Consider the following 24,559-nt stretch of genomic DNA (forward strand, 5'->3'; position numbering starts at 1 on the left):
ACTTACAGAATAATAGAACATCCTAGGGTACCAGACTTACAGATGAATGGAACATCCTAGGGTACCAGACTTACAGAATAATAGAACACCCTAGGGTACCAGACATACAGAATAATAGAACACCCTAGGGTACCAGACTTACAGAATAATAGAACACCCTAGGGTACCAGACTTACAGAATAATAGAACACCCTAGGGTACCAGACTTACAGAATAATAGAACACCCTAGGGTACCAGACTTACAGATTAATGGAACACCCTAGGGTACCAGACTTACAGAATAATGGAACATCCTAGGGTACCAGACTTACAGATTAAAGAACATCCTAGGGGACCAGACTTACAGAATAATAGAACATCCTAGGGTACCAGACTTACAGAATAATAGAACACCCTAGGGTACCAGACTTACAGAATAATGGAACATCCTAGGGGGCCAGACTTACAGAATAATGGAACACCCTAGTGGGCCAGACTTACAGAATAATGGAACACCCTAGTGGGCCAGACTTACAGAATAATGGAACATCCTAGGGTACCAGACTTACAGAATAATGGAACATCCTAGGGAACCAGATTTACAGAATAATTGAACACCCTAGGGTACCAGCTTTACAGAATAATGGAACACCCTAGGGGACCAGACGTACAGAATAATGGAACACCCTAGGGGACCAGATTTACAGAATAATGGAACACCCTAGGGGGCCAGACTTACAGAATAATGGAACACCCTAGGGGGCCAGATTGACAGAATAATGGAACACCCTAGGGGACCAGACTTACAGAATAATGGAACACCCTAGGGGACCAGACTTACAGAATAATGGAACACCCTAGGGGACCAGATTTACAGAATAATGGAACACCCTAGGGGACCAGACTTACAGAATAATGGAACACCCTAGGGGCCAGACTTACAGAATAATGGGAACCCTAGGGGACCAGATTTACAGAATAATATAACACCCTAGGTACCAGACTTACAGAATAATAGAACATCCTAGGGTACCAGACTTACATAATAATGGAACACCCTAGGGACCAGACTTACAGAATAATAGAACACCCTAGGGTACCAGACTTACAGATTAATGGAACATCCTAGGGTACCAGACTTACAGAATAATAGAACATCCTAGGGTACCAGATTTACAGATTAATGGAACATCCTAGGGTACCAGATTTACAGATTAATGGAACATCCTAGGGTACCAGATTTACAGATTAATGGAACATCCTAGGGTACCAGACTTACAGAATAATAGAACACCCTAGGGTACCAGATTTACAGAATAATGGAACATCCTAGGGTACCAGAGTTACAGAATAATAGAACACCCTAGGGTACCAGACTTACAGAATAATAGAACACCCTAGGGGGCCAGACTTACAGAATAATAGAACACCCTAGGGTACCAGACTTACAGAATAATGGAACACCCTAGGGTACCAGACTTACAGAATAATAGAACACCCTAGGGTACCAGACTTACAGAATAATGGAACACCCTAGGGGGCCAGACTTACAGATTAATGGAACGCCCTAGGGGGCCAGACTTACAGAATAATAGAACATCCTAGGGTACCAGACTTACAGATGAATGGAACATCCTAGGGTACCAGACTTACAGAATAATAGAACACCCTAGGGTACCAGACATACAGAATAATAGAACACCCTAGGGTACCAGACTTACAGAATAATAGAACACCCTAGGGTACCAGACTTACAGAATAATAGAACACCCTAGGGTACCAGACTTACAGAATAATAGAACACCCTAGGGTACCAGACTTACAGATTAATGGAACACCCTAGGGTACCAGACTTACAGAATAATGGAACATCCTAGGGTACCAGACTTACAGATTAAAGAACATCCTAGGGGACCAGACTTACAGAATAATAGAACATCCTAGGGTACCAGACTTACAGAATAATAGAACACCCTAGGGTACCAGACTTACAGAATAATGGAACATCCTAGGGGGCCAGACTTACAGAATAATGGAACACCCTAGTGGGCCAGACTTACAGAATAATGGAACATCCTAGGGTACCAGACTTACAGAATAATGGAACATCCTAGGGAACCAGATTTACAGAATAATTGAACACCCTAGGTACCAGATTTACAGAATAATGGAACACCCTAGGGGACCAGACGTACAGAATAATGGAACACCCTAGGGACCAGATTTACAGAATAATGGAACACCCTAGGGGCCAGACTTACAGAATAATGGGAACCCTAGGGACCAGATTTACAGAATAATATAACACCCTAGGGTACCAGACTTACAGAATAATAGAACATCCTAGGGTACCAGACTTACATAATAATGGAACACCCTAGGGGACCAGACTTACAGAATAATAGAACACCCTAGGGTACCAGATTTACAGATTAATGGAACATCCTAGGGTACCAGACTTACAGAATAATAGAACACCCTAGGGTACCAGATTTACAGATTAATGGAACATCCTAGGTACCAGATTTACAGATTAATGGAACATCCTAGGGTACCAGACTTACAGATTAATGGAACATCCTAGGGTACCAGACTTACAGAATAATAGAACACCCTAGGGTACCAGACTTACAGAATAATGGAACATCCTAGGGTACCAGAGTTACAGAATAATAGAACACCCTAGGGTACCAGACTTACAGAATAATAGAACACCCTAGGGGGCCAGACTTACAGAATAATAGAACACCCTAGGGGACCAGACTTACAGAATAATAGAACACCCTAGGGTACCAGATTTACAGATTAATGGAACATCCTAGGGTACCAGACTTACAGAATAATAGAACACCCTAGGGTACCAGATTTACAGATTAATGGAACATCCTAGGTACCAGACTTACAGAATAATAGAACACCCTAGGGGGCCAGATTTACAGAATAATAGAACACCCTAGGGTACCAGACTTACAGAATAATGGAACACCCTAGGGTACCAGACTTACAGATTAATAGAACACCCTAGGGTACCAGACAGAATAATGGAACATCCTAGGGTACCAGACAGAATAATGGAACATCCTAGGGTACCAGACTTACAGAATAATAGAACACCCTAGGGGACCAGACTTACAGAATAATAGAACACCCTAGGGTACCAGATTTACAGACTAATGGAACATCCTAGGGTACCAGACTTACAGAATAATAGAACACCCTAGGGGACCAGACTTACAGAATAATAGAACACCCTAGGGTACCAGATTTACAGACTAATGGAACATCCTAGGGTACCAGACTTACAGATTAATGGAACATCCTAGGGTACCAGACGTACAGAATAATGGAACACCCTAGGGGACCAGACTTACAGAATAATGGAACACCCTAGGGGCCCAGATTTACAGAATAATGGGAACCCTAGGGGACCAGACTTACAGAATAATGGAACACCCTAGGGGGCCAGACTTACAGAATAATGGAACACCCTAGGGGGCCAGATTGACAGAATAATGGAACACCCTAGGGGGCCAGATTGACAGAATAATGGAACACCCTAGGGGACCAGACTTACAGAATAATGGAACACCCTAGGGGACCAGACTTACAGAATAATGGAACACCCTAGGGGACCAGATTTACAGAATAATGGAACACCCTAGGGGACCAGACTTACAGAATAATGGAACACCCTAGGGGGCCAGACTTACAGAATAATGGGAACCCTAGGGGACCAGATTTACAGAATAATATAACACCCTAGGGTACCAGACTTACAGAATAATAGAACATCCTAGGGTACCAGACTTACATAATAATGGAACACCCTAGGGGACCAGACTTACAGAATAATAGAACACCCTAGGGTACCAGACTTACAGATTAATGGAACATCCTAGGGTACCAGACTTACAGAATAATAGAACATCCTAGGGTACCAGATTTACAGATTAATGGAACATCCTAGGGTACCAGATTTACAGATTAATGGAACATCCTAGGGTACCAGATTTACAGATTAATGGAACATCCTAGGGTACCAGACTTACAGAATAATAGAACACCCTAGGGTACCAGACTTACAGAATAATGGAACATCCTAGGGTACCAGAGTTACAGAATAATAGAACACCCTAGGGTACCAGACTTACAGAATAATAGAACACCCTAGGGGGCCAGACTTACAGAATAATAGAACACCCTAGGGTACCAGACTTACAGAATAATGGAACACCCTAGGGTACCAGACTTACAGAATAATAGAACACCCTAGGGGGCCAGACTTACAGATTAATGGAACGCCCTAGGGGGCCAGACTTACAGAATAATAGAACATCCTAGGGTACCAGACTTACAGATGAATGGAACATCCTAGGGTACCAGACTTACAGAATAATAGAACACCCTAGGGTACCAGACATACAGAATAATAGAACACCCTAGGGTACCAGACTTACAGAATAATAGAACACCCTAGGGTACCAGACTTACAGAATAATAGAACACCCTAGGGTACCAGACTTACAGAATAATAGAACACCCTAGGGTACCAGACTTACAGATTAATGGAACACCCTAGGGTACCAGACTTACAGAATAATGGAACATCCTAGGGTACCAGACTTACAGATTAAAGAACATCCTAGGGGACCAGACTTACAGAATAATAGAACATCCTAGGGTACCAGACTTACAGAATAATAGAACACCCTAGGGTACCAGACTTACAGAATAATGGAACATCCTAGGGGGCCAGACTTACAGAATAATGGAACACCCTAGTGGGCCAGACTTACAGAATAATGGAACACCCTAGTGGGCCAGACTTACAGAATAATGGAACATCCTAGGGTACCAGACTTACAGAATAATGGAACATCCTAGGGAACCAGATTTACAGAATAATTGAACACCCTAGGGTACCAGCTTTACAGAATAATGGAACACCCTAGGGGACCAGACGTACAGAATAATGGAACACCCTAGGGGACCAGATTTACAGAATAATGGAACACCCTAGGGGGCCAGACTTACAGAATAATGGAACACCCTAGGGGGCCAGATTGACAGAATAATGGAACACCCTAGGGGACCAGACTTACAGAATAATGGAACACCCTAGGGGACCAGACTTACAGAATAATGGAACACCCTAGGGGACCAGATTTACAGAATAATGGAACACCCTAGGGGACCAGACTTACAGAATAATGGAACACCCTAGGGGGCCAGACTTACAGAATAATGGGAACCCTAGGGGACCAGATTTACAGAATAATATAACACCCTAGGGTACCAGACTTACAGAATAATAGAACATCCTAGGGTACCAGACTTACATAATAATGGAACACCCTAGGGGACCAGACTTACAGAATAATAGAACACCCTAGGGTACCAGACTTACAGATTAATGGAACATCCTAGGGTACCAGACTTACAGAATAATAGAACATCCTAGGGTACCAGATTTACAGATTAATGGAACATCCTAGGGTACCAGATTTACAGATTAATGGAACATCCTAGGGTACCAGATTTACAGATTAATGGAACATCCTAGGGTACCAGACTTACAGAATAATAGAACACCCTAGGGTACCAGATTTACAGAATAATGGAACATCCTAGGGTACCAGAGTTACAGAATAATAGAACACCCTAGGGTACCAGACTTACAGAATAATAGAACACCCTAGGGGGCCAGACTTACAGAATAATAGAACACCCTAGGGTACCAGACTTACAGAATAATGGAACACCCTAGGGTACCAGACTTACAGAATAATAGAACACCCTAGGGTACCAGACTTACAGAATAATGGAACACCCTAGGGGGCCAGACTTACAGATTAATGGAACGCCCTAGGGGGCCAGACTTACAGAATAATAGAACATCCTAGGGTACCAGACTTACAGATGAATGGAACATCCTAGGGTACCAGACTTACAGAATAATAGAACACCCTAGGGTACCAGACATACAGAATAATAGAACACCCTAGGGTACCAGACTTACAGAATAATAGAACACCCTAGGGTACCAGACTTACAGAATAATAGAACACCCTAGGGTACCAGACTTACAGAATAATAGAACACCCTAGGGTACCAGACTTACAGATTAATGGAACACCCTAGGGTACCAGACTTACAGAATAATGGAACATCCTAGGGTACCAGACTTACAGATTAAAGAACATCCTAGGGGACCAGACTTACAGAATAATAGAACATCCTAGGGTACCAGACTTACAGAATAATAGAACACCCTAGGGTACCAGACTTACAGAATAATGGAACATCCTAGGGGGCCAGACTTACAGAATAATGGAACACCCTAGTGGGCCAGACTTACAGAATAATGGAACACCCTAGTGGGCCAGACTTACAGAATAATAGAACACCCTAGGGTACCAGACTTACAGAATAATATAACACCCTAGGGGACCAGACTTACGGAATAATAGAACACCCTAGGGGACCGGACTTACAGAATAATGGAACACCCTAGGGGGCCAGACTTACAGAATAATGGGAACCCTAGGGGACCAGACATACAGAATAATGGAACACCCTAGGGGGCCAGACTTACAGATTAATGGAACACCCTAGGGTCCCAGACTTACAGAATAATAGAACACCCTAGGTGACCAGACTTACAGAATAATAGAACACCCTAGGGGGCCAGACTTACAGAATAATGGAACACCCTAGGGGGCCAGACTTACAGAATAATGGAACACCCTAGGGGGGCAGATTGACAGAATAATGGAACATACTAGGGGGCCAGATTTACAGATTAATGGAACACCCTAGGGGGCCAGACTTACAGAATAATGGAACATCCTAGGGGACCAGACTTACAGAATAATATAACACCCTAGGGGGCCAGATTTACAGAATAATAGAACACCCTAGGGGGCCAGACTTACAGATTAATGGAACGCCCTAGTGGGCCAGACTTGCAGAATAATGGAACACCCTAGTGGGCCAGACTTACAGAATAATGGAACACCCTAGTGGGCCAGACTTACAGAATAATGGAACATCCTAGGGTACCAGACTTACAGAATAATGGAACATCCTAGGGAACCAGATTTACAGAATAATTGAACACCCTAGGGGACCAGACTTACAGAATAATGGAACACCCTAGGGGACCAGACTTACAGAATAATGGAACACCCTAGGGGACCAGACTTACAGAATAATGGAACACCCTAGGGGGCCAGACTTACAGAATAATGGGAACCATAGGGGACCAGATTTACAGAATAATGGAACACCCTAGGGGGCCAGACTTACAGATTAATGGAACACCCTAGGGGGCCAGACTTATAGAATAATGGAACACCCTAGGGGGCCAGACTTACAGAATAATGGAACATCCTAGGGTACCAGACTTACAGAATAATGGAACACCCTAGGGGGCCAGACTTACAGAATAATGGAACACCCTAGGGGACCAGACTTACAGAATAATGGAACACCCTAGGGGACCAGACTAACAGAATAATGGAACACCCTAGGGGACCAGATTTACAGAATAATAGAACACCCTAGGGGGCCAGATTTACAGAATAATAGAACACCCTAGGGGGCCAGATTTAGAGAATAATGGAACACCCTAGGGGGCCAGATTGACAGAATAATGGAACACACTAGGGGGCCAGATTTACAGATTAATGGAACACCCTAGGGGGCCAGACTTACAGAATAATGGAACATCCTATGGGACCAGACTTACAGAATAATAGAACAGCCTAGGGGACCAGACTTACAAAATATTAGAACACCCCAGGGGGCCAGATTTACAGAACAATAGAACACCCTAGGGGGCCAGACTTACAGATTAATGGAACGCCCTAGGGGGCCAGACTTACAGAATAATGGAACACCCTAGGGGACCAGAATAACAGAATAATGGAACACCCTAGGGGACCAGATTTACAGAATAATGGAACACCCTCGGGGACCGGACTTACAAAATAATAGAACACCCTAGGGGACCAGACTAACAGAATAATGGAACACCCTAGCGGACCAGACTTACAGAATAATGGAACATCCTAGGGGACCAGACTTACAGAATAATATAACACCCTAGGGGGCCAGATTTACAGAATAATAGAACACCCTAGGGGGCCAGACTTACAGATTAATGGAACGCCCTAGTGGGCCAGATTTACAGAATAATGGAAAACCCTAGTGGGCCACTTACAGAATAATGGAACACCCTAGTGGGCCAGACTTACAGAATAATGGAACATCCTAGGGTACCAGACATACAGAATAATGGAACATCCAAGCGAACCAGATTTACAGAATAATGGAACACCCTAGGGGACCAGACTTACAGAATAATGGAACAGCCTAGGGGACCAGACTTACAGAATAATGGAACACCCTAGGGGACCAGACTTACAGAATAATGGAACACCCTAGGGGGCCAGACTTGGAGAATAATGGAACACCCTAGGGGGGCAGATTGACAGAATAATGGAACATACTAGGGGGCCAGACTTACAGATTAATGGAACACCCTAGGGTACCAGACTTACAGAATAATGGAACACCCTAGGGTACCAGACTTAAAGAATAATATAACACCCTAGGGGACCAGACTTAAGGAATAATGGAACACCCTAGGGGACCAGACTAACAGAATAATGGAACACCCTAGGGGACCAGATTTACAGAATAATGGTACAGTCTATGGGTCCAGACTTACAGAATAATGGAACATCCTAGGGGACCAGACTTACAGAATAATAGAACACCCCAGAACACCCTAGGGGACCAGACTTACAGAATAATGATACAGTCTATGGGGACAGACTTGCAGAATAATGGAACACCCTAGGGGACCAGACTTACAGAATAATGGAACACCCTAGGGGACCAGACAGAATAATGGAACATCCTAGGGTACCAGACTTACAGAATAATGGAACATACTAGGGGACCAGATTTACAGAATAATGGAACACCCTAGGGGACCAGACTTACAGAATAATGGTACAGTCTATGGGGACAGACTTGCAGAATAATGGAACACCCTAGGGGACCAGACTTACAGAATAATGGAACACCCTAGGGGACCAGACAGAATAATGGAACATCCTAGGGTACCAGACTTACAGAATAATGGTACAGTCTATGGGGACAGACTTGCAGAATAATGGAACACCCTAGGGGACCAGACTTACAGAATAATGGTACAGTCTATGGGGACAGACTTGCAGAATAATGGAACACCCTAGGGGACCAGACTTACAGAATAATGGAACACCCTAGGGGACCAGACAGAATAATGGAACATCCTAGGGTACCAGACTTACAGAATAATGGAACATACTAGGGGACCAGATTTACAGAATAATGGAACACCCTAGGGGACCAGACTTACAGAATAATGGAACACCCTAGGGGACCAGACTTACAGAATAATGGAACACCCTAGGGGGCCAGACTTACAGAATAATGGGAACCCTAGGGGACCAGACATACAGAATAATGGAACACCCTAGGGGGCCAGACTTACAGATTAATGGAACACCCTAGGGTACCAGACTTACAGAATAATAGAACACCCTAGGGGACCAGACTTACAGAATAATAGAACACCCTAGGGGACCGGATTTACAGAATAATGGAACACCCTAGGGGACCAGACTAACAGAATAATGGAACACCCTAGGGGGCCAGATTTACAGATTAATGGAACACCCTAGGGGGCCAGACTTACAGAATAATGGGAACCCTAGGGGGCCAGACTTACAGAATAATAGAACACCCTAGGGGGCCAGACTTACAGAATAATGGGAACCCTAGGGGACCAGACATACAGAATAATGGAACACCCTAGGGGGCCAGACTTACAGATTAATGGAACACCCTAGGGTACCAGACTTACAGAATAATAGAACACCCTAGGGGACCAGACTTACAGAATAATAGAACACCCTAGGGGACCGGATTTACAGAATAATGGAACACCCTAGGGGACCAGACTAACAGAATAATGGAACACCCTAGGGGGCCAGACTTACAGAATAATGGAACATCCTAGGGGACCAGACTTACAGAATAATAGAAAACCCCAGAACACCCTAGGGGACCAGACTTACAGAATAATGGTACAGTCTATGGGGACAGACTTGCAGAATAATGGAACACCCTAGGGGACCAGACTTACAGAATAATGGAACATCCTAGGGTACCAGACTTACAGAATAATGGAACATACTAGGGGACCAGACTTACAGAATAATAGAACACCCTAGGGGACCGGATTTACAGAATAATGGAACACCCTAGGGGACCAGACTAACAGAATAATGGAACACCCTAGGGGGCCAGACTTACAGAATAATGGAACACCCTAGGGGGCCAGACTTACAGAATAATGGGAACCCTAGGGGGCCAGACTTACAGAATAATAGAACACCCTAGGGGGCCAGACTTACAGAATAATGGAACATCCTAGGGGACCAGACTTACAGAATAATAGAACACCCTAGGGGACCAGACTTACAGAATAATAGAACACCCTAGGGGGCCAGATTTACAGAATAATAGAACACCCTAGGGGGCCAGACTTGGAGAATAATGGAACACCCTAGGGGACCAGACTTACAGAATAATAGAACACCCTAGGGGACCAGACTTACAGAATAATGGAACATCCTAGGGGACCAGACTTACAGAATAATAGAACACCCTAGGGGACCAGACTTACAGAATAATAGAACACCCTAGGGGGCCAGATTTACAGAATAATAGAACACCCTAGGGGGCCAGACTTGGAGAATAATGGAACACCCTAGGGGGCCAGATTGACAGAATAATGGAACATACTAGGGGGCCAGACTTACAGATTAATGGAACACCCTAGGGGGCCAGACTTACAGAATAATGGAACATCCTAGGGGACCAGACTTACAGAATAATAGAACACCCTAGGGGACCAGACTTACAGAATAATATAACACCCTAGGGGGCCAGATTTACAGAATAATAGAACACCCTAGGGGGCCAGACTTACAGATTAATGGAACGCCCTAGTGGGCCAGACTTACAGAATAATGGAACACCCTAGGGGACCAGACTTACAGAATAATGGTACAGTCTAGGGGGCCAGACTTACAGAATAATAGAACACCCTAGAACACCCTAGGGGACCAGACTTACAGAATAATGGTACAGTCTATGGGGACAGACTTGCAGAATAATGGAACACCCTAGGGGACCAGACTTACAGAATAATGGAACACCCTAGGGGGCCAGACTTACAGAATAATAGAACACCCTAGGGGGCCAGACTTAGAGAATAATGGAACACCCTAGGGGGCCAGATTGACAGAATAATGGAACATCCTAGGGGACCAGACTTACAGAATAATAGAACACCCTAGGGGACCAGACTTACAGAATAATATAACACCCTAGGGGGCCAGATTTACAGAATAATAGAACACCCTAGGGGGCCAGACTTACAGATTAATGGAACGCCCTAGTGGGCCAGACTTACAGAATAATGGAACATCCTAGGGGACCAGACTTACAGAATAATAGAACACCCTAGGGGACCAGACTTACAGAATAATATAACACCCTAGGGGGCCAGATTTACAGAATAATAGAACACCCTAGGGGGCCAGACTTACAGATTAATGGAACGCCCTAGTGGGCCAGACTTACAGAATAATGGAACACCCTAGGGGACCAGACTTACAGAATAATGGTACAGTCTAGGGGGCCAGACTTACAGAATAATAGAACACCCTAGAACACCCTAGGGGACCAGACTTACAGAATAATGGTACAGTCTATGGGGACAGACTTGCAGAATAATGGAACACCCTAGGGGACCAGACTTACAGAATAATAGAACACCCTAGGGGGCCAGACTTAGAGAATAATGGAACACCCTAGGGGGCCAGATTGACAGAATAATGGAACATACTAGGGGGCCAGACTTACAGATTAATGGAACACCCTAGGGGGCCAGACTTACAGAATAATGGAACATCCTAGGGGACCAGACTTACAGAATAATAGAACACCCTAGGGGACCAGACTTACAGAATAAAAGAACACCCTAGGGGGCCAGATTTACAAATAATAGAACACCCTAGGGGGCCAGACTTACAGAATAATGGAACACCCTAGGGGACCAGACTTACAGAATAATGGTACAGTCTATGGGGCCAGACTTACAGAATAATGGAACACCCCAGGGGATCAGACTTACAGAATAATGGAACATCCTAGGGGACCAGACTTACAGAATAATAGAACACCCTAGAACACCCTAGGGGACCAGACTTACAGAATAATGGTACAGTCTATGGGGACAGACTTGCAGAATAATGGAACACCCTAGGGGACCAGACTTACAGAATAATGGAACACCCTAGGGTACCAGACTTACAGAATAATGGAACATCCTAGGGGACCAGACAGAATAATGGAACATCCTAGGGTACCAGACTTACAGAATAATGGAACATCCTAGGGAACCAGATTTACAGAATAATGGAACACCCTAGGGGACCAGACTTAAGGAATAATAGAACACCCTAGGGGACCGGATATACAGAATAATGGAACACCCTAGGGGGCCAGACTTACAGAATAATGGGAACCATAGGGGACCAGATTTACAGAATAATGGAACACCCTAGTGGTCCAGACTTACAGATTAATGGAACACCCTGGGGGGCCAGACTTACCGAGTAATGGAACACCCTAGGGGGCCAGACTTACAGAATAATGGAACATCCTAGGGTACCAGACTTACAGAATAATGGAACACCCTAGGGGGCCAGACTTACAGATTAATGGAACACCCTAGGGTACCAGACTTACAGAATAATATAACACCCTAGGGGACCAGACTTAAGGAATAATAGAACACCCTAGGGGACCGGACTTACAGAATAATGGAACACCCTAGGGGACCGGACTTACAGAATAATGGAACACCCTAGGGGACCAGACTAACAGAATAATGGAAGACCAGAGGGGACCGGACTTACAGAATAATGGAACACCCTAGGGGACTAGACTTACAGAATAATAGAACACCCTAGGGGACCAGACTTACAAAATAATAGAACACCCTAGGGGGCCAGATTTACCGAACAATAGAACACCCTAGGGGGCCAGACTTAGAGAATAATGGAACACCCTAGGGGGCCAGATTGACAGAATAATGGAACACACTAGGGGGCCAGACTTACAGATTAATGGAACACCCTAGGGTACCAGACTTACAGAATAATAGAACACCCTAGGGGGACAGATTTACAGAATAATAGAACACCCTAGGGGGCCAGACTTACAGATTAATGGAACGCCCTAGGGGGCCAGATTTACAGAATAATGGAACACCCTAGGGGACCAGACTTACAGAATAATGGTACAGTCTATGGGGCCAGACTTACAGAATAATGGAACACCCCAGGGGACCAGACTTACAGAATAATGGGACACCCTAGGGGACCAGACTTACAGAATAATGGTACAGTCTATGGGGCCAGATTTACAGAATAATGGAACACCCTAGGGGACCAGACTTACAGAATAATGGTACAGTCTATGGGGACAGACTTGCAGAATAATGGAACACCCTAGGGGACCAGACTTACAGAATAATAGAACACCCTAGGGGGCCAGATTTACAGAATAATGGAACATCCTAGGGTACCAGACTTACAGAATAATGGAACATCCTAGGGTACCAGACTTACAGAATAATGGAACACCCTAGGGGACCAGACTTACAGAATAATGGAACACCCTAGGGGGCCAGACTTACAGAATAATGGTACAGTCTATGGGGCCAGACTTACAGATTAATGGAACACCCTAGGGGACCAGACTTACAGAATAATGGAACACCCTAGGGTACCAGACTTACAGAATAATGGTACAGTCTATGGGACCAGACTTACAGAATAATGGAACACCAGAGGGGACCGGACTTACAGAATAATGGAACACCCTAGGGGACCAGACTTACAGATTAATGGAACATCCTAGGGGGCCAGATTTACAGAATAATGGAACACCCTAGGGGACCAGACTTACAGAATAATGGTACAGTCTATGGGGCCAGACTTACAGAATAATGGAACACCCCAGGGGACCAGACTTACAGAATAATGGAACATCCTAGGGGACCAGACTAACAGAATAATAGAACACCCTAGAACACCCTAGGGGACCAGACTTACAGAATAATGGTACAGTCTATGGGGCCAGACTTAGAGAATAAAGGAACATCCTAGGGGACCAGACTTACAGAATAATGGTACAGTCTATGGGGACAGACTTGCAGAATAATGGAACACCCTAGGGGACCAGACTTACAGAATAATAGAACACCCTAGGGGGCCAGATTTACAGAATAATGGAACATCCTAGGGTACCAGACTTACAGAATAATGGAACATCCTAGGGTACCAGACTTACAGAATAATGGAACACCCTAGGGGACCAGACTTACAGAATAATGGAACACCCTAGGGGGCCAGACTTACAGAATAATGGTACAGTCTATGGGGCCAGACTTACAGATTAATGGAACACCCTAGGGGACCAGACTTACAGAATAATGGAACACCCTAGGGTACCAGACTTACAGAATAATGGTACAGTCTATGGGACCAGACTTACAGAATAATGGAACACCAGAGGGGACCGGATTTACAGAATAATGGAACACCCTAGGGGACCAGACTTACAGATTAATGGAACATCCTAGGATACCAGACTTACAGAATAATAGAACACCCTAGGGTACCAGACTTACAGAATAATATAACACCCTAGGGGACCAGACTTACAGAATAATAGAACACCCTAGGGGGCCAGATTTACAGAATAATGGAACATTCTAGGGTACCAGACTTACAGAATAATGGAACATCCTAGGGTACCAGACTTACAGAATAATGGAACACCCTAGGGGACCAGACTTACAGAATAATGGAACACCCTAGGGGGCCAGACTTACAGAATAATGGTACAGTCTATGGGGCCAGACTTACAGATTAATGGAACACCCTAGGGGACCAGATTTACAGAATAATGGAACACCCTAGGGTACCAGATTTACAGAATAATGGTACAGTCTATGGGACCAGACTTACAGAATAATGGAACACCAGAGGGGACCGGACTTACAGAATAATGGAACACCCTAGGGGACCAGACTTACAGATTAATGGAACATCCTAGGGTACCAGACTTACAGAATAATAGAACACCCTAGGGTACCAGACTTACAGAATAATAGAACACCCTAGGGGACCAGACTTACAGAATAATAGAACACCCTAGGGGACCGGATTTACAGAATAATGGAACACCCTAGGGGACCAGACTAACATAATAATGGAACACCCAAGGGGGCCAGACTTACAGAATAATAGAACACCCTAGGGGGCCAGATTTACAAATAATAGAACACCCTAGGGGACCAGACTTACAGAATAATAGAACACCATAGGGGGCCAGATTTACAGAATAATGGAACACCCCAGGGGACCAGACTTACAGAATAATCGAACATCCTAGGGGACCAGACTTACAGAATAATAGAACACCCTAGAACACCCTAGGGGACCAGACTTACAGAATAATGGTACAGTCTATGGGGACAGACTTGAAGAATAATGGAACACCCTAGGGGACCAGACTTACAGAATAATGGAACACCCTAGGGGGCCAGACTTACAGAATAATAGAACACCCTAGGGGGCCAGACTTACAGAATAATAGAACACCCTAGGGGACCAGACTTACAGAATAATAGAACACCCTAGGGGGCCAGATTTACAGAATAATAGAACACCCTAGGGGGCCAGACTTAGAGAATAATGGATCACCCTAGGGGGCCAGATTGACAGAATAATGGAACATACTAGGGGGCCAGATATACAGATTGATGGAACACCCTAGGGGGCCAGACTTACAGAATACTGGAACATCCTAGGGGACCAGACTTACAGAATAATAGAACACCCTAGGGGGCCAGATTTACAGAATAATAGAACACCCTAGGGGGCCAGACTTAGAGAATAATGGATCACCCTAGGGGGCCAGATTGACAGAATAATGGAACATACTAGGGGGCCAGATATACAGATTGATGGAACACCCTAGGGGGCCAGACTTACAGAATACTGGAACATCCTAGGGGACCAGACTTACAGAATAATAGAACACCCTAGGGGACCAGACTTACAGAATAATAGAACACCCTAGGGGGCCAGATTTACAGAATAATAGAACACCCTAGGGGGCCAGACTTACAGATTAATGGAACGCCCTAGTGGGCCAGACTTACAGAATAATGGAACACCCTAGGGGACCAGACTTACAGAATAATGGTACAGTCTATGGGGCCAGACATACAGAATAATGGAACATCCCAGGGGATCAGACTTACAGGATAATGGAACATCCTAGGGGACCAGACTTACAGAATAATAGAACACCCTAGAACACCCTAGGGGACCAGACTTACAGAATAATGGTACAGTCTATGGGGACAGACTTGCAGAATAATGGAACACCCTAGGGGACCAGATTTACAGAATAATGGAACACCCTAGGGTACCAGACTTACAGAATAATGGAACATCCTAGGGGACCAGACAGAATAATGGAACATCCTAGGGTACCAGACTTACAGAATATTGGAACATCCTAGGGAACCAGATTTACAGAATAATGGAACACCCTAGGGGACCAGACTTACAGAATAATGGAACACCCTAGGGGACCAGACTTACAGAATAATGGAACACCCTAGGGGACCAGACTTACAGAATAATGGAACACCCTAGGGGGCCAGACTTACAGAATAATGGGAACCATAGGGGACCAGATTTACAGAATAATGGAACACCCTAGTGGTCCAGATTTACAGATTAATGGAACACCCTGGGGGGCCAGATTTACAGAATAATGGAACACCCTAGGGGGCCAGACTTACAGAATAATGGAACATCCTATGGTACCAGACTTACAGAATAATGGAACACCCTAGGGGGCCAGATTTACAGAATAATAGAACACCCTAGGGGGCCAGACTTACAGATTAATGGAACGCCCTAGTGGGCCAGACTTACAGAATAATGGAACACCCTACGGGACCAGACTGACAGAATAATGGTACAGTCTATGGGGCCAGACTTACAGAATAATGGAACACCCCAGGGGATCAGACTTACAGAATAATGGAACATCCTAGGGGACCAGACTTACAGAATAATAGAACACCCTAGAACACCCTAGGGGACCAGATTTACAGAATAATGGTACAGTCTATGGGGACAGACTTGCAGAATAATGGAACACCCTAGGGGACCAGACTTACAGAATAATGGAACATCCTAGGGGACCAGACAGAATAATGGAACATCCTAGGGTACCAGACTTACAGAATAAAGGAACATCCTAGGGAACCAGATTTACAGAATAATGGAACACCCTAGGGGACCAGACTTACAGAATAATGGAACACCCTAGGGGACCAGACGTACAGAATAATGGAACACCCTAGGGGACCAGACTTACAGAATAATGGAACACGCTAGGGGGCCAGACTTACAGAATAATGGGAACCATAGGGGACCAGATTTACAGAATAATGGAACACCCTAGTGGTCCAGACTTACAGATTAATGGAACACCCTGGGGGGGCAGACTTACAGAATAATGGAACACCCTAGGGGGCCAGACTTACAGAATAATGGAACATCCTAGGGTACCAGACGTACAGAATAATAGAACACACTAGGGGACCAGACTTACAGAATAATGGAACATCCTAGGGTACCAGACTTCCAGAATAATAGAACACCCTAGTGGACCAGACTTACAGAATGATGGAACACCCTAGGGGACCAGACTTACAGATTAATGGAACATCCTAGGGGACCAGACTTACAGAATAATGGAACACCCTAGGGGTTCAGACTTACAGAATAATGGAACACCCTAGGGGACCAGACTTACAGATTAATGGAACATCCTAGGGTACCAGACTTACAGAATAATGGTACAGTCTATGGGGCCAGACTTGCAGAATAATGGAATCCCTAGGGGGCCAGACTTACAGAATAATGGAACACCCTAGGGTGCTAGATATGGCAAAGTCTAGCAGCTTCTGAGTCATCACTGAGGCTTTGGCAAAATGAGCCCAATCAGCTGAAGCTTAGACAACCCACGATGAGGCGACGGAACTGAGCATGTACGTGTGAGTATGCCCACTGCTGCCCTGGAGGGAGGTGAAGGCCTTGTGTTGAGTGCCTCCTCTCTTCTTACACGCTACAGTAAATGAACAAGATACACTATTGAGGGGGTGATTACATCAGAGACAAAACCCTCATTGAATATGAGAATAGAGACATTGAGTGATTTCACATGAAAATGCTTAGAACACATGCAGATTAGTACTATTATAGGTCTGAGAACCCCGTTAAAGACACAGCCGTTAAGTTGTCTGAGTACAGTATATTCTCTACAGACCCTTTTAAAATCCCATGCTTATCCTGAACTGAATGAATATAGGTTGAATAGATCTTTTTTTTTACAATTTACCCTAGAATTAACGAGTAAGGACATTTAGCTGCACGACGGTAATAACATGACACACAATAAATTAATACCTAAAGCAATTCAGAATGAAACTATGACTCTGGTCTCGAATTAGACTGAAACTAACACTCTTTGAGGGGATATTGTAAAACAGGGAGAAACCAATATAATATAGCTAAGTGAAATGCTATCCACAAGAGGAATACAATTATGTGTCTGATTGCCTTTTAGGCATAGAGACATATAGACGGTCTGCAACGGTAAACTGAGGGGTTATTAAGCAGTGTAGAGGCATTAAGCCCAGAGAAAAGGTGTGTGTGGGGGGCAGAGAGAGAGATAATCTGGCCCAAGCCAATGGCATGTATCAGATGCTGAGCCGGCTATGCTCACACATACCTGTCGGAGGCCAAATCACACAACCAAACGCATTATACACTTTCTGGAACACAAAGCCTTCAATATCTCATCCTGGAATATCCCAAGCCTGAGGTCATCTGCCTTTAGCCCAAAGAGCAGGAACCTGGACTTCAGGAATACAGACAATGTTATTCTACAAGAGACACGGTATAGAGGAGATGGACCCACTGGTTGCCCTCTAGGTTACAGAGAGCTGGTAGTCCCATCCGTCAAACTACACAGAGTGAAACAGGGAAGGGACTCAGGGGCTATGCTAATTTGGTATAGAGCAGACATAACCCACTTGATTAAATTAATAAAAAAAGGAGCATTTTATATCTGGTTTGAAATAACTAAGGAAATGATCTCATCAGAGACAAATGTCCTCCTGTGTGCTACCTATATCCCCCAATAGAATACACAGATATTAATGAAGACAGTTTCTTCATCCTAGAGGAGGAGATCAACCATTTCCAGGCAGAGGGACATATACTAGACTGTGGAGACCTAAGAACCTGACACTCTCAGCACACAAGGATAGAAACACCTGAAGGTGACAGTATTCCCTCCCCCATATGCCCCTCTAGACACAACTTCAAAACATAAACAACAAAAACGGGTCACATCTCCTGCAGCTCTGTCGCACGCTGGGTCTGTACATAGTCAATGGTTTGCTTCGTGGGGAATCCTGCGATAGGTAAACCTATAGCTCAGTGTGTTTTGTAAGTCTGAGTCTGAGTCCTACCTGTTCTAGGATAGTGTTGATCCTGTCCACCTCACAGTCAATGACGTAGCGTTTCTCCTGCCTCCTGTCCATCTCCTCGATGATCCGTTTGAACTCTGCTGCATCTGTGATGCTCCCCACAGACCGAGCCGTCACCTGCCAGCTGTTGGTTACGGCCGACTCCATGATGGCCTGAAGGATAGAGAAACCTAGAGAGAGAGAGAAAGAGAGAGAGCGAGAGAGTGAGAGCGAGAGGGGGAGAGAGAGAGAGAGAGAGAGCGAGAGAGAGAGAGTGAGAGAAAGTGAGAGTGAGAGAGTGAGAGAGATAGCGAGAGAGAGAGAGAGTGAGAGTGAGAGTGAGAGTGAGAGTGTGAGTGAGTGAGAGAGAGTGAGAGTGAGAGTGAGAGTGAGAGAGAGTGAGAGTGAGAGAGCGAGAGAGAGAGAGAGCAAGAGAGAGAGAGAGTGAGAGTGAGAGAGAGAGAGAGTGAGAGTGAGAGAGAGAGAGAGAGTGAGAGTGAGAGTGAGAGGGAGAGAGAGTGAGAGAGGGAGAGAGAGAGAGAGAGAGAGCAAGAGAGAGAGAGAGTGAGAGTGAGAGAGTGAGAGAGAGAGGGAGATAGAGAGAGTGAGAGAGAGGTAGAAAAGGAACCAGAGCCATTTATAATAAGTTGAATCAACTAAGAAAGGGGTTACAGAGAACTTTAAATCTACACAGTGAAAACACAAAAGCGGATCATCTTATTGTAATAAATAAATCATTTATGAGATGAATAAATAAATCATTACAATCTGACATTATTTATTAAAACCTTTTAGACAGAAAAGACAGACAGTAAATGTAATTGTGCATTGACCAGAAAATATGAAGTTTATTTAACTACAGGAAGGCTGGTGATCTACCAGGTTATTAACTAGAGGAAGGCTGGTGATCTACCAGGTTATTAACTAGAGGAAGGCTGGTGATCTACCAGGTTATTAACTAGAGGAGGGCTGGTGATCTACCAGGTTATTAACTAGAGGAGGGCTGGTGATCTCCATGTTATTAACTAGAGGAGGGCTGATGATCTCCATGTTATTAACTAGAGGAGGGCTGATGATCTACCAGGTTATTAACTAGAGGAGGACTGATGATCTACCAGGTTATTAACTAGAGGAGGGCTGATGATCTACCATGTTATTAACTAGAGGAGGGCTGATGATCTCCATGTTATTAACTAGAGGAGGGCTGATGATCTACCAGGTTATTAACTAGAGGAGGGCTGATGATCTACCAGGTTATTAACTAGAGGAGGACTGATGATCTCCATGTTATTAACTAGAGGAGGGCTGATGATCTCCATGTTATTAACTAGAGGAAGGCTGGTGATCTCCATGTTATTAACTAGAGGAGGACTGATGATCTCCATGTTATTAACTAGAGGAGGGCTGATGATCTACCAGGTTATTAACTAGAGGAGGGCTGGTGATCTCCATGTTATTAACTAGAGGAGGACTGATGATCTACCATGTTATTAACTAGAGGAGGACTGATGATCTCCATGTTATTAACTAGAGGAGGGCTGATGATCTCCATGTTATTAACTAGAGGAGGGCTGGTGATCTCCATGTTATTAACTAGAGAGGAGGGCTGATGATCTCCATGTTATTAACTAGAGAGGAGGACTGATGATCTACCAGGTTATTAACTAGAGGAGGGCTGGTGATCTCCATGTTATTAACTAGAGAGGAGGACTGATGATCTACCAGGTTATTAACTAGAGGAGGGATGGTGATCTCCATGTTATTAACTAGAGAGGAGGACTGATGATCTACCATGTTATTAACTAGAGGAGGGCTGATGATCTCCATGTTATTAACTAGAGAGGAGGACTGGTGATCTCCAGGTTATTAACTAGAGGAGGGCTGATGATCTCCATGTTATTAACTAGAGGAGGGCTGATGATCTCCATGTTATTAACTAGAGGAGGGCTGGTGATCTCCATATTATTAACTAGAGGAGGGCTGGTGATCTCCATGTTATTAACTAGAGAGGAGGACTGATGATCTACCAGGTTATTAACTAGAGGAGGGCTGATGATCTCCATGTTATTAACTACAGGAGGGCTGGTGATCTCCATGTTATTAACTAGAGGAGGACTGATGATCTCCATGTTATTAACTAGAGGAGGGCTGGTGATCTACCAGGTTATTAACTAGAGGAGGGCTGGTGATCTCCATGTTATTAACTAGAGGAGGGCTGATGATCTCCATGTTATTAACTAGAGGAGGGCTGATGATCTCCATGTTATTAACTAGAGGAGGGCTGGTGATCTCCATGTTATTAACTAGAGGAAGGCTGGTGATCTCCATGTTATTAACTAGAGGAAGGCTGGTGATCTCCATGTTATTAACTAGAGAGGAGGGCTGATGATCTCCATGTTATTAACTAGAGAGGAGGGCTGATGATCTACCAGGTTATTAACTAGAGGAGGGCTGGTGATCTCCATGTTATTAACTAGAGGAGGGCTGGTGATCTCCATGTTATTAACTAGAGGAAGGCTGATGATCTCCATGTTATTAACTAGAGGAGGGCTGATGATCTCCATGTTATTAACTACAGGAGGGCTGGTGATCTCCATATTATTAACTAGAGGAGGGATGATGATCTCCATGTTATTAACTACAGGAGGGCTGGTGATCTCCATATTATTAACTAGAGGAAGGCTGATGATCTCCATGTTATTAACTAGAGGAAGGCTGGTGATCTACCAGGTTATTAACTAGAGGAGGGCTGATGATCTACCAGGTTATTAACTAGAGGAGGGCTGATGATCTCCATGTTATTAACTAGAGGAGGGCTGGTGATCTCCATGTTATTAACTAGAGGAGGGCTGATGATCTCCATGTTATTAACTAGAGGAAGGCTGATGATCTCCATGTTATTAACTAGAGGAGGGCTGATGATCTCCATGTTATTAACTAGAGGAGGTGTCACGTTCTGACCTTAATTTCCTTTGTTTTGTATTTATTTAGTATGGTCAGGGCGTGAGTTGGGTGGGTTGTCTATGTTTGTTTTTCTAGGTTTTGGGAATTTCAATGTTTCGGCCTAGTATGGTTCTCAATCAGAGGCAGGTGTCATTAGTTGTCTCTGATTGAGAATCATACTTAGGTAGCCTGGGTTTCACTGTGTGTTTGTGGGTGATTGTTTCCGTGTCTGTGTTTGTTCGCCACACGGTACTGTTTCGGTTTTGTTCACGTTTATTGTTTTGTATTCATTGAGTGTTCAGTTCATGTTTTTAAATAAACAACCATGGACACTTACCACGCCGCATCTTGGTCCGATCCTTGCTACACCTCCTCTTCAGACGAAGAGGAGGAAAACCCTTACAGGAGGGCTGATGATCTCCAGGTTATTAACTAGAGGAAGGCTGGTGATCTCCATGTTATTAACTAGAGGAGGGCTGATGATCTCCATGTTATTAACTAGAGGAGGGCTGATGATCTCCATGTTATTAACTAGAGGAGGGCTGGTGATCTCCAGGTTATTAACTAGAGGAGGACTGATGATCTCCATGTTATTAACTAGAGGAGGGCTGATGATCTCCATGTTATTAACTAGAGGAAGGCTGGTGATCTACCATGTTATTAACTAGAGGAGGACTGGTGATCTCCATATTATTAACTAGAGGAGGGCTGATGATCTCCATGTTATTAACTAGAGGAGGGCTGGTGATCTCCATGTTATTAACTAGAGGAGGGCTGATGATCTCCATGTTATTAACTAGAGGAGGACTGATGATCTCCATGTTATTAACTAGAGGAGGACTGATGATCTCCATGTTATTAACTAGAGGAGGACTGATGATCTACCATGTTATTAACTAGAGGAGGGCTGGTGATCTCCATGTTATTAACTAGAGCAGGGCTGATGATCTACCAGGTTATTAACTAGAGGAAGGCTGATGATCTCCATGTTATTAACTAGAGGAGGACTGATGATCTCCATGTTATTAACTAGAGGAGGACTGGTGATCTCCATGTTATTAACTAGAGGAGGACTGGTGATCTCCATATTATTAACTAGAGGAGGGCTGATGATCTCCATATTATTAACTAGAGCTAGCGGACATTAGATGGCTGACGGCTGATGGTCGATGTGATCGTGTGTTGACATGGTTTAATCATGACATTTAAGTCAACCTCATGTTAACATTGACATTGTAGAGAAACACTATCTTACCTCCAATCTGTCATTGGAACATCATTGGAACGTTGTGCCAACTAAATTAAAAATAAAGGCAATCAAAAATGAAAGATTTATCCAGCTCCCCCTATTGTGGTGTCTGCTGCCCAAATGGAGCCCTGTTTTATATTTAGTGCACTACTTTTGACCAAGGTACATTGTGCCATGTGGGCAATAAGGTTACCAGTACTGTAGAATAAATCATTTGAATGATTCATATGTGACGTATTTTAATTTAACAGAGCTAGAGCTCTCAGTGATCAGTGAGAGATTGTCGGTTTCCTTCAAGATGAAATAAGATTTTTCTTTAAAACATGTTTTTTTTTTAGATGTATGGAGAGAGAGAGAATATGAGCGGCGGTAATGGAAATTAATCATTAAGTCAGAAACAATGTAGTTGTTCTCATGAATGTAGACGCACTAAAGCTTTTTTTTCCATCATCTACCCATTGAACTCTACACATTGTCCTTTTTGCTATAGGAACTCAAGCCTCAAGCGTACAGAACTCACTACAACAGCACAATCTACCTCCGAAACACTTCCTGTCAGATGTACTGATTTATCACAAATGATGATTCATATTGTTGCGAACAATGAAATATATGGGGATTATGCAAA

At 44.1% G+C, this 24,559-nt stretch overlaps 1 protein-coding gene across 4 annotated transcripts in view; it reads right to left on the minus strand.

The window, feature by feature from the left end:
* Positions 1-24,559, minus strand: part of LOC115136302 (glutamate receptor 3) — a 339,674-nt gene that overhangs the window by 143,125 nt on the left and 171,990 nt on the right. For all 4 annotated transcript variants that reach the window (XM_065019924.1, XM_065019923.1, XM_065019922.1 and 1 more), the window contains exon 4: positions 19,743-19,930. In XM_065019924.1, the coding sequence (XP_064875996.1) occupies positions 19,743-19,930 (188 nt within the window). The remainder of the gene's footprint in view (positions 1-19,742; positions 19,931-24,559) is intronic.

The sequence above is a fragment of the Oncorhynchus nerka genome, linkage group LG6, assembly GCF_034236695.1.
Source record: "Oncorhynchus nerka isolate Pitt River linkage group LG6, Oner_Uvic_2.0, whole genome shotgun sequence".
In the NCBI taxonomy this organism is placed as follows: Eukaryota; Metazoa; Chordata; class Actinopteri; order Salmoniformes; family Salmonidae; genus Oncorhynchus; species Oncorhynchus nerka.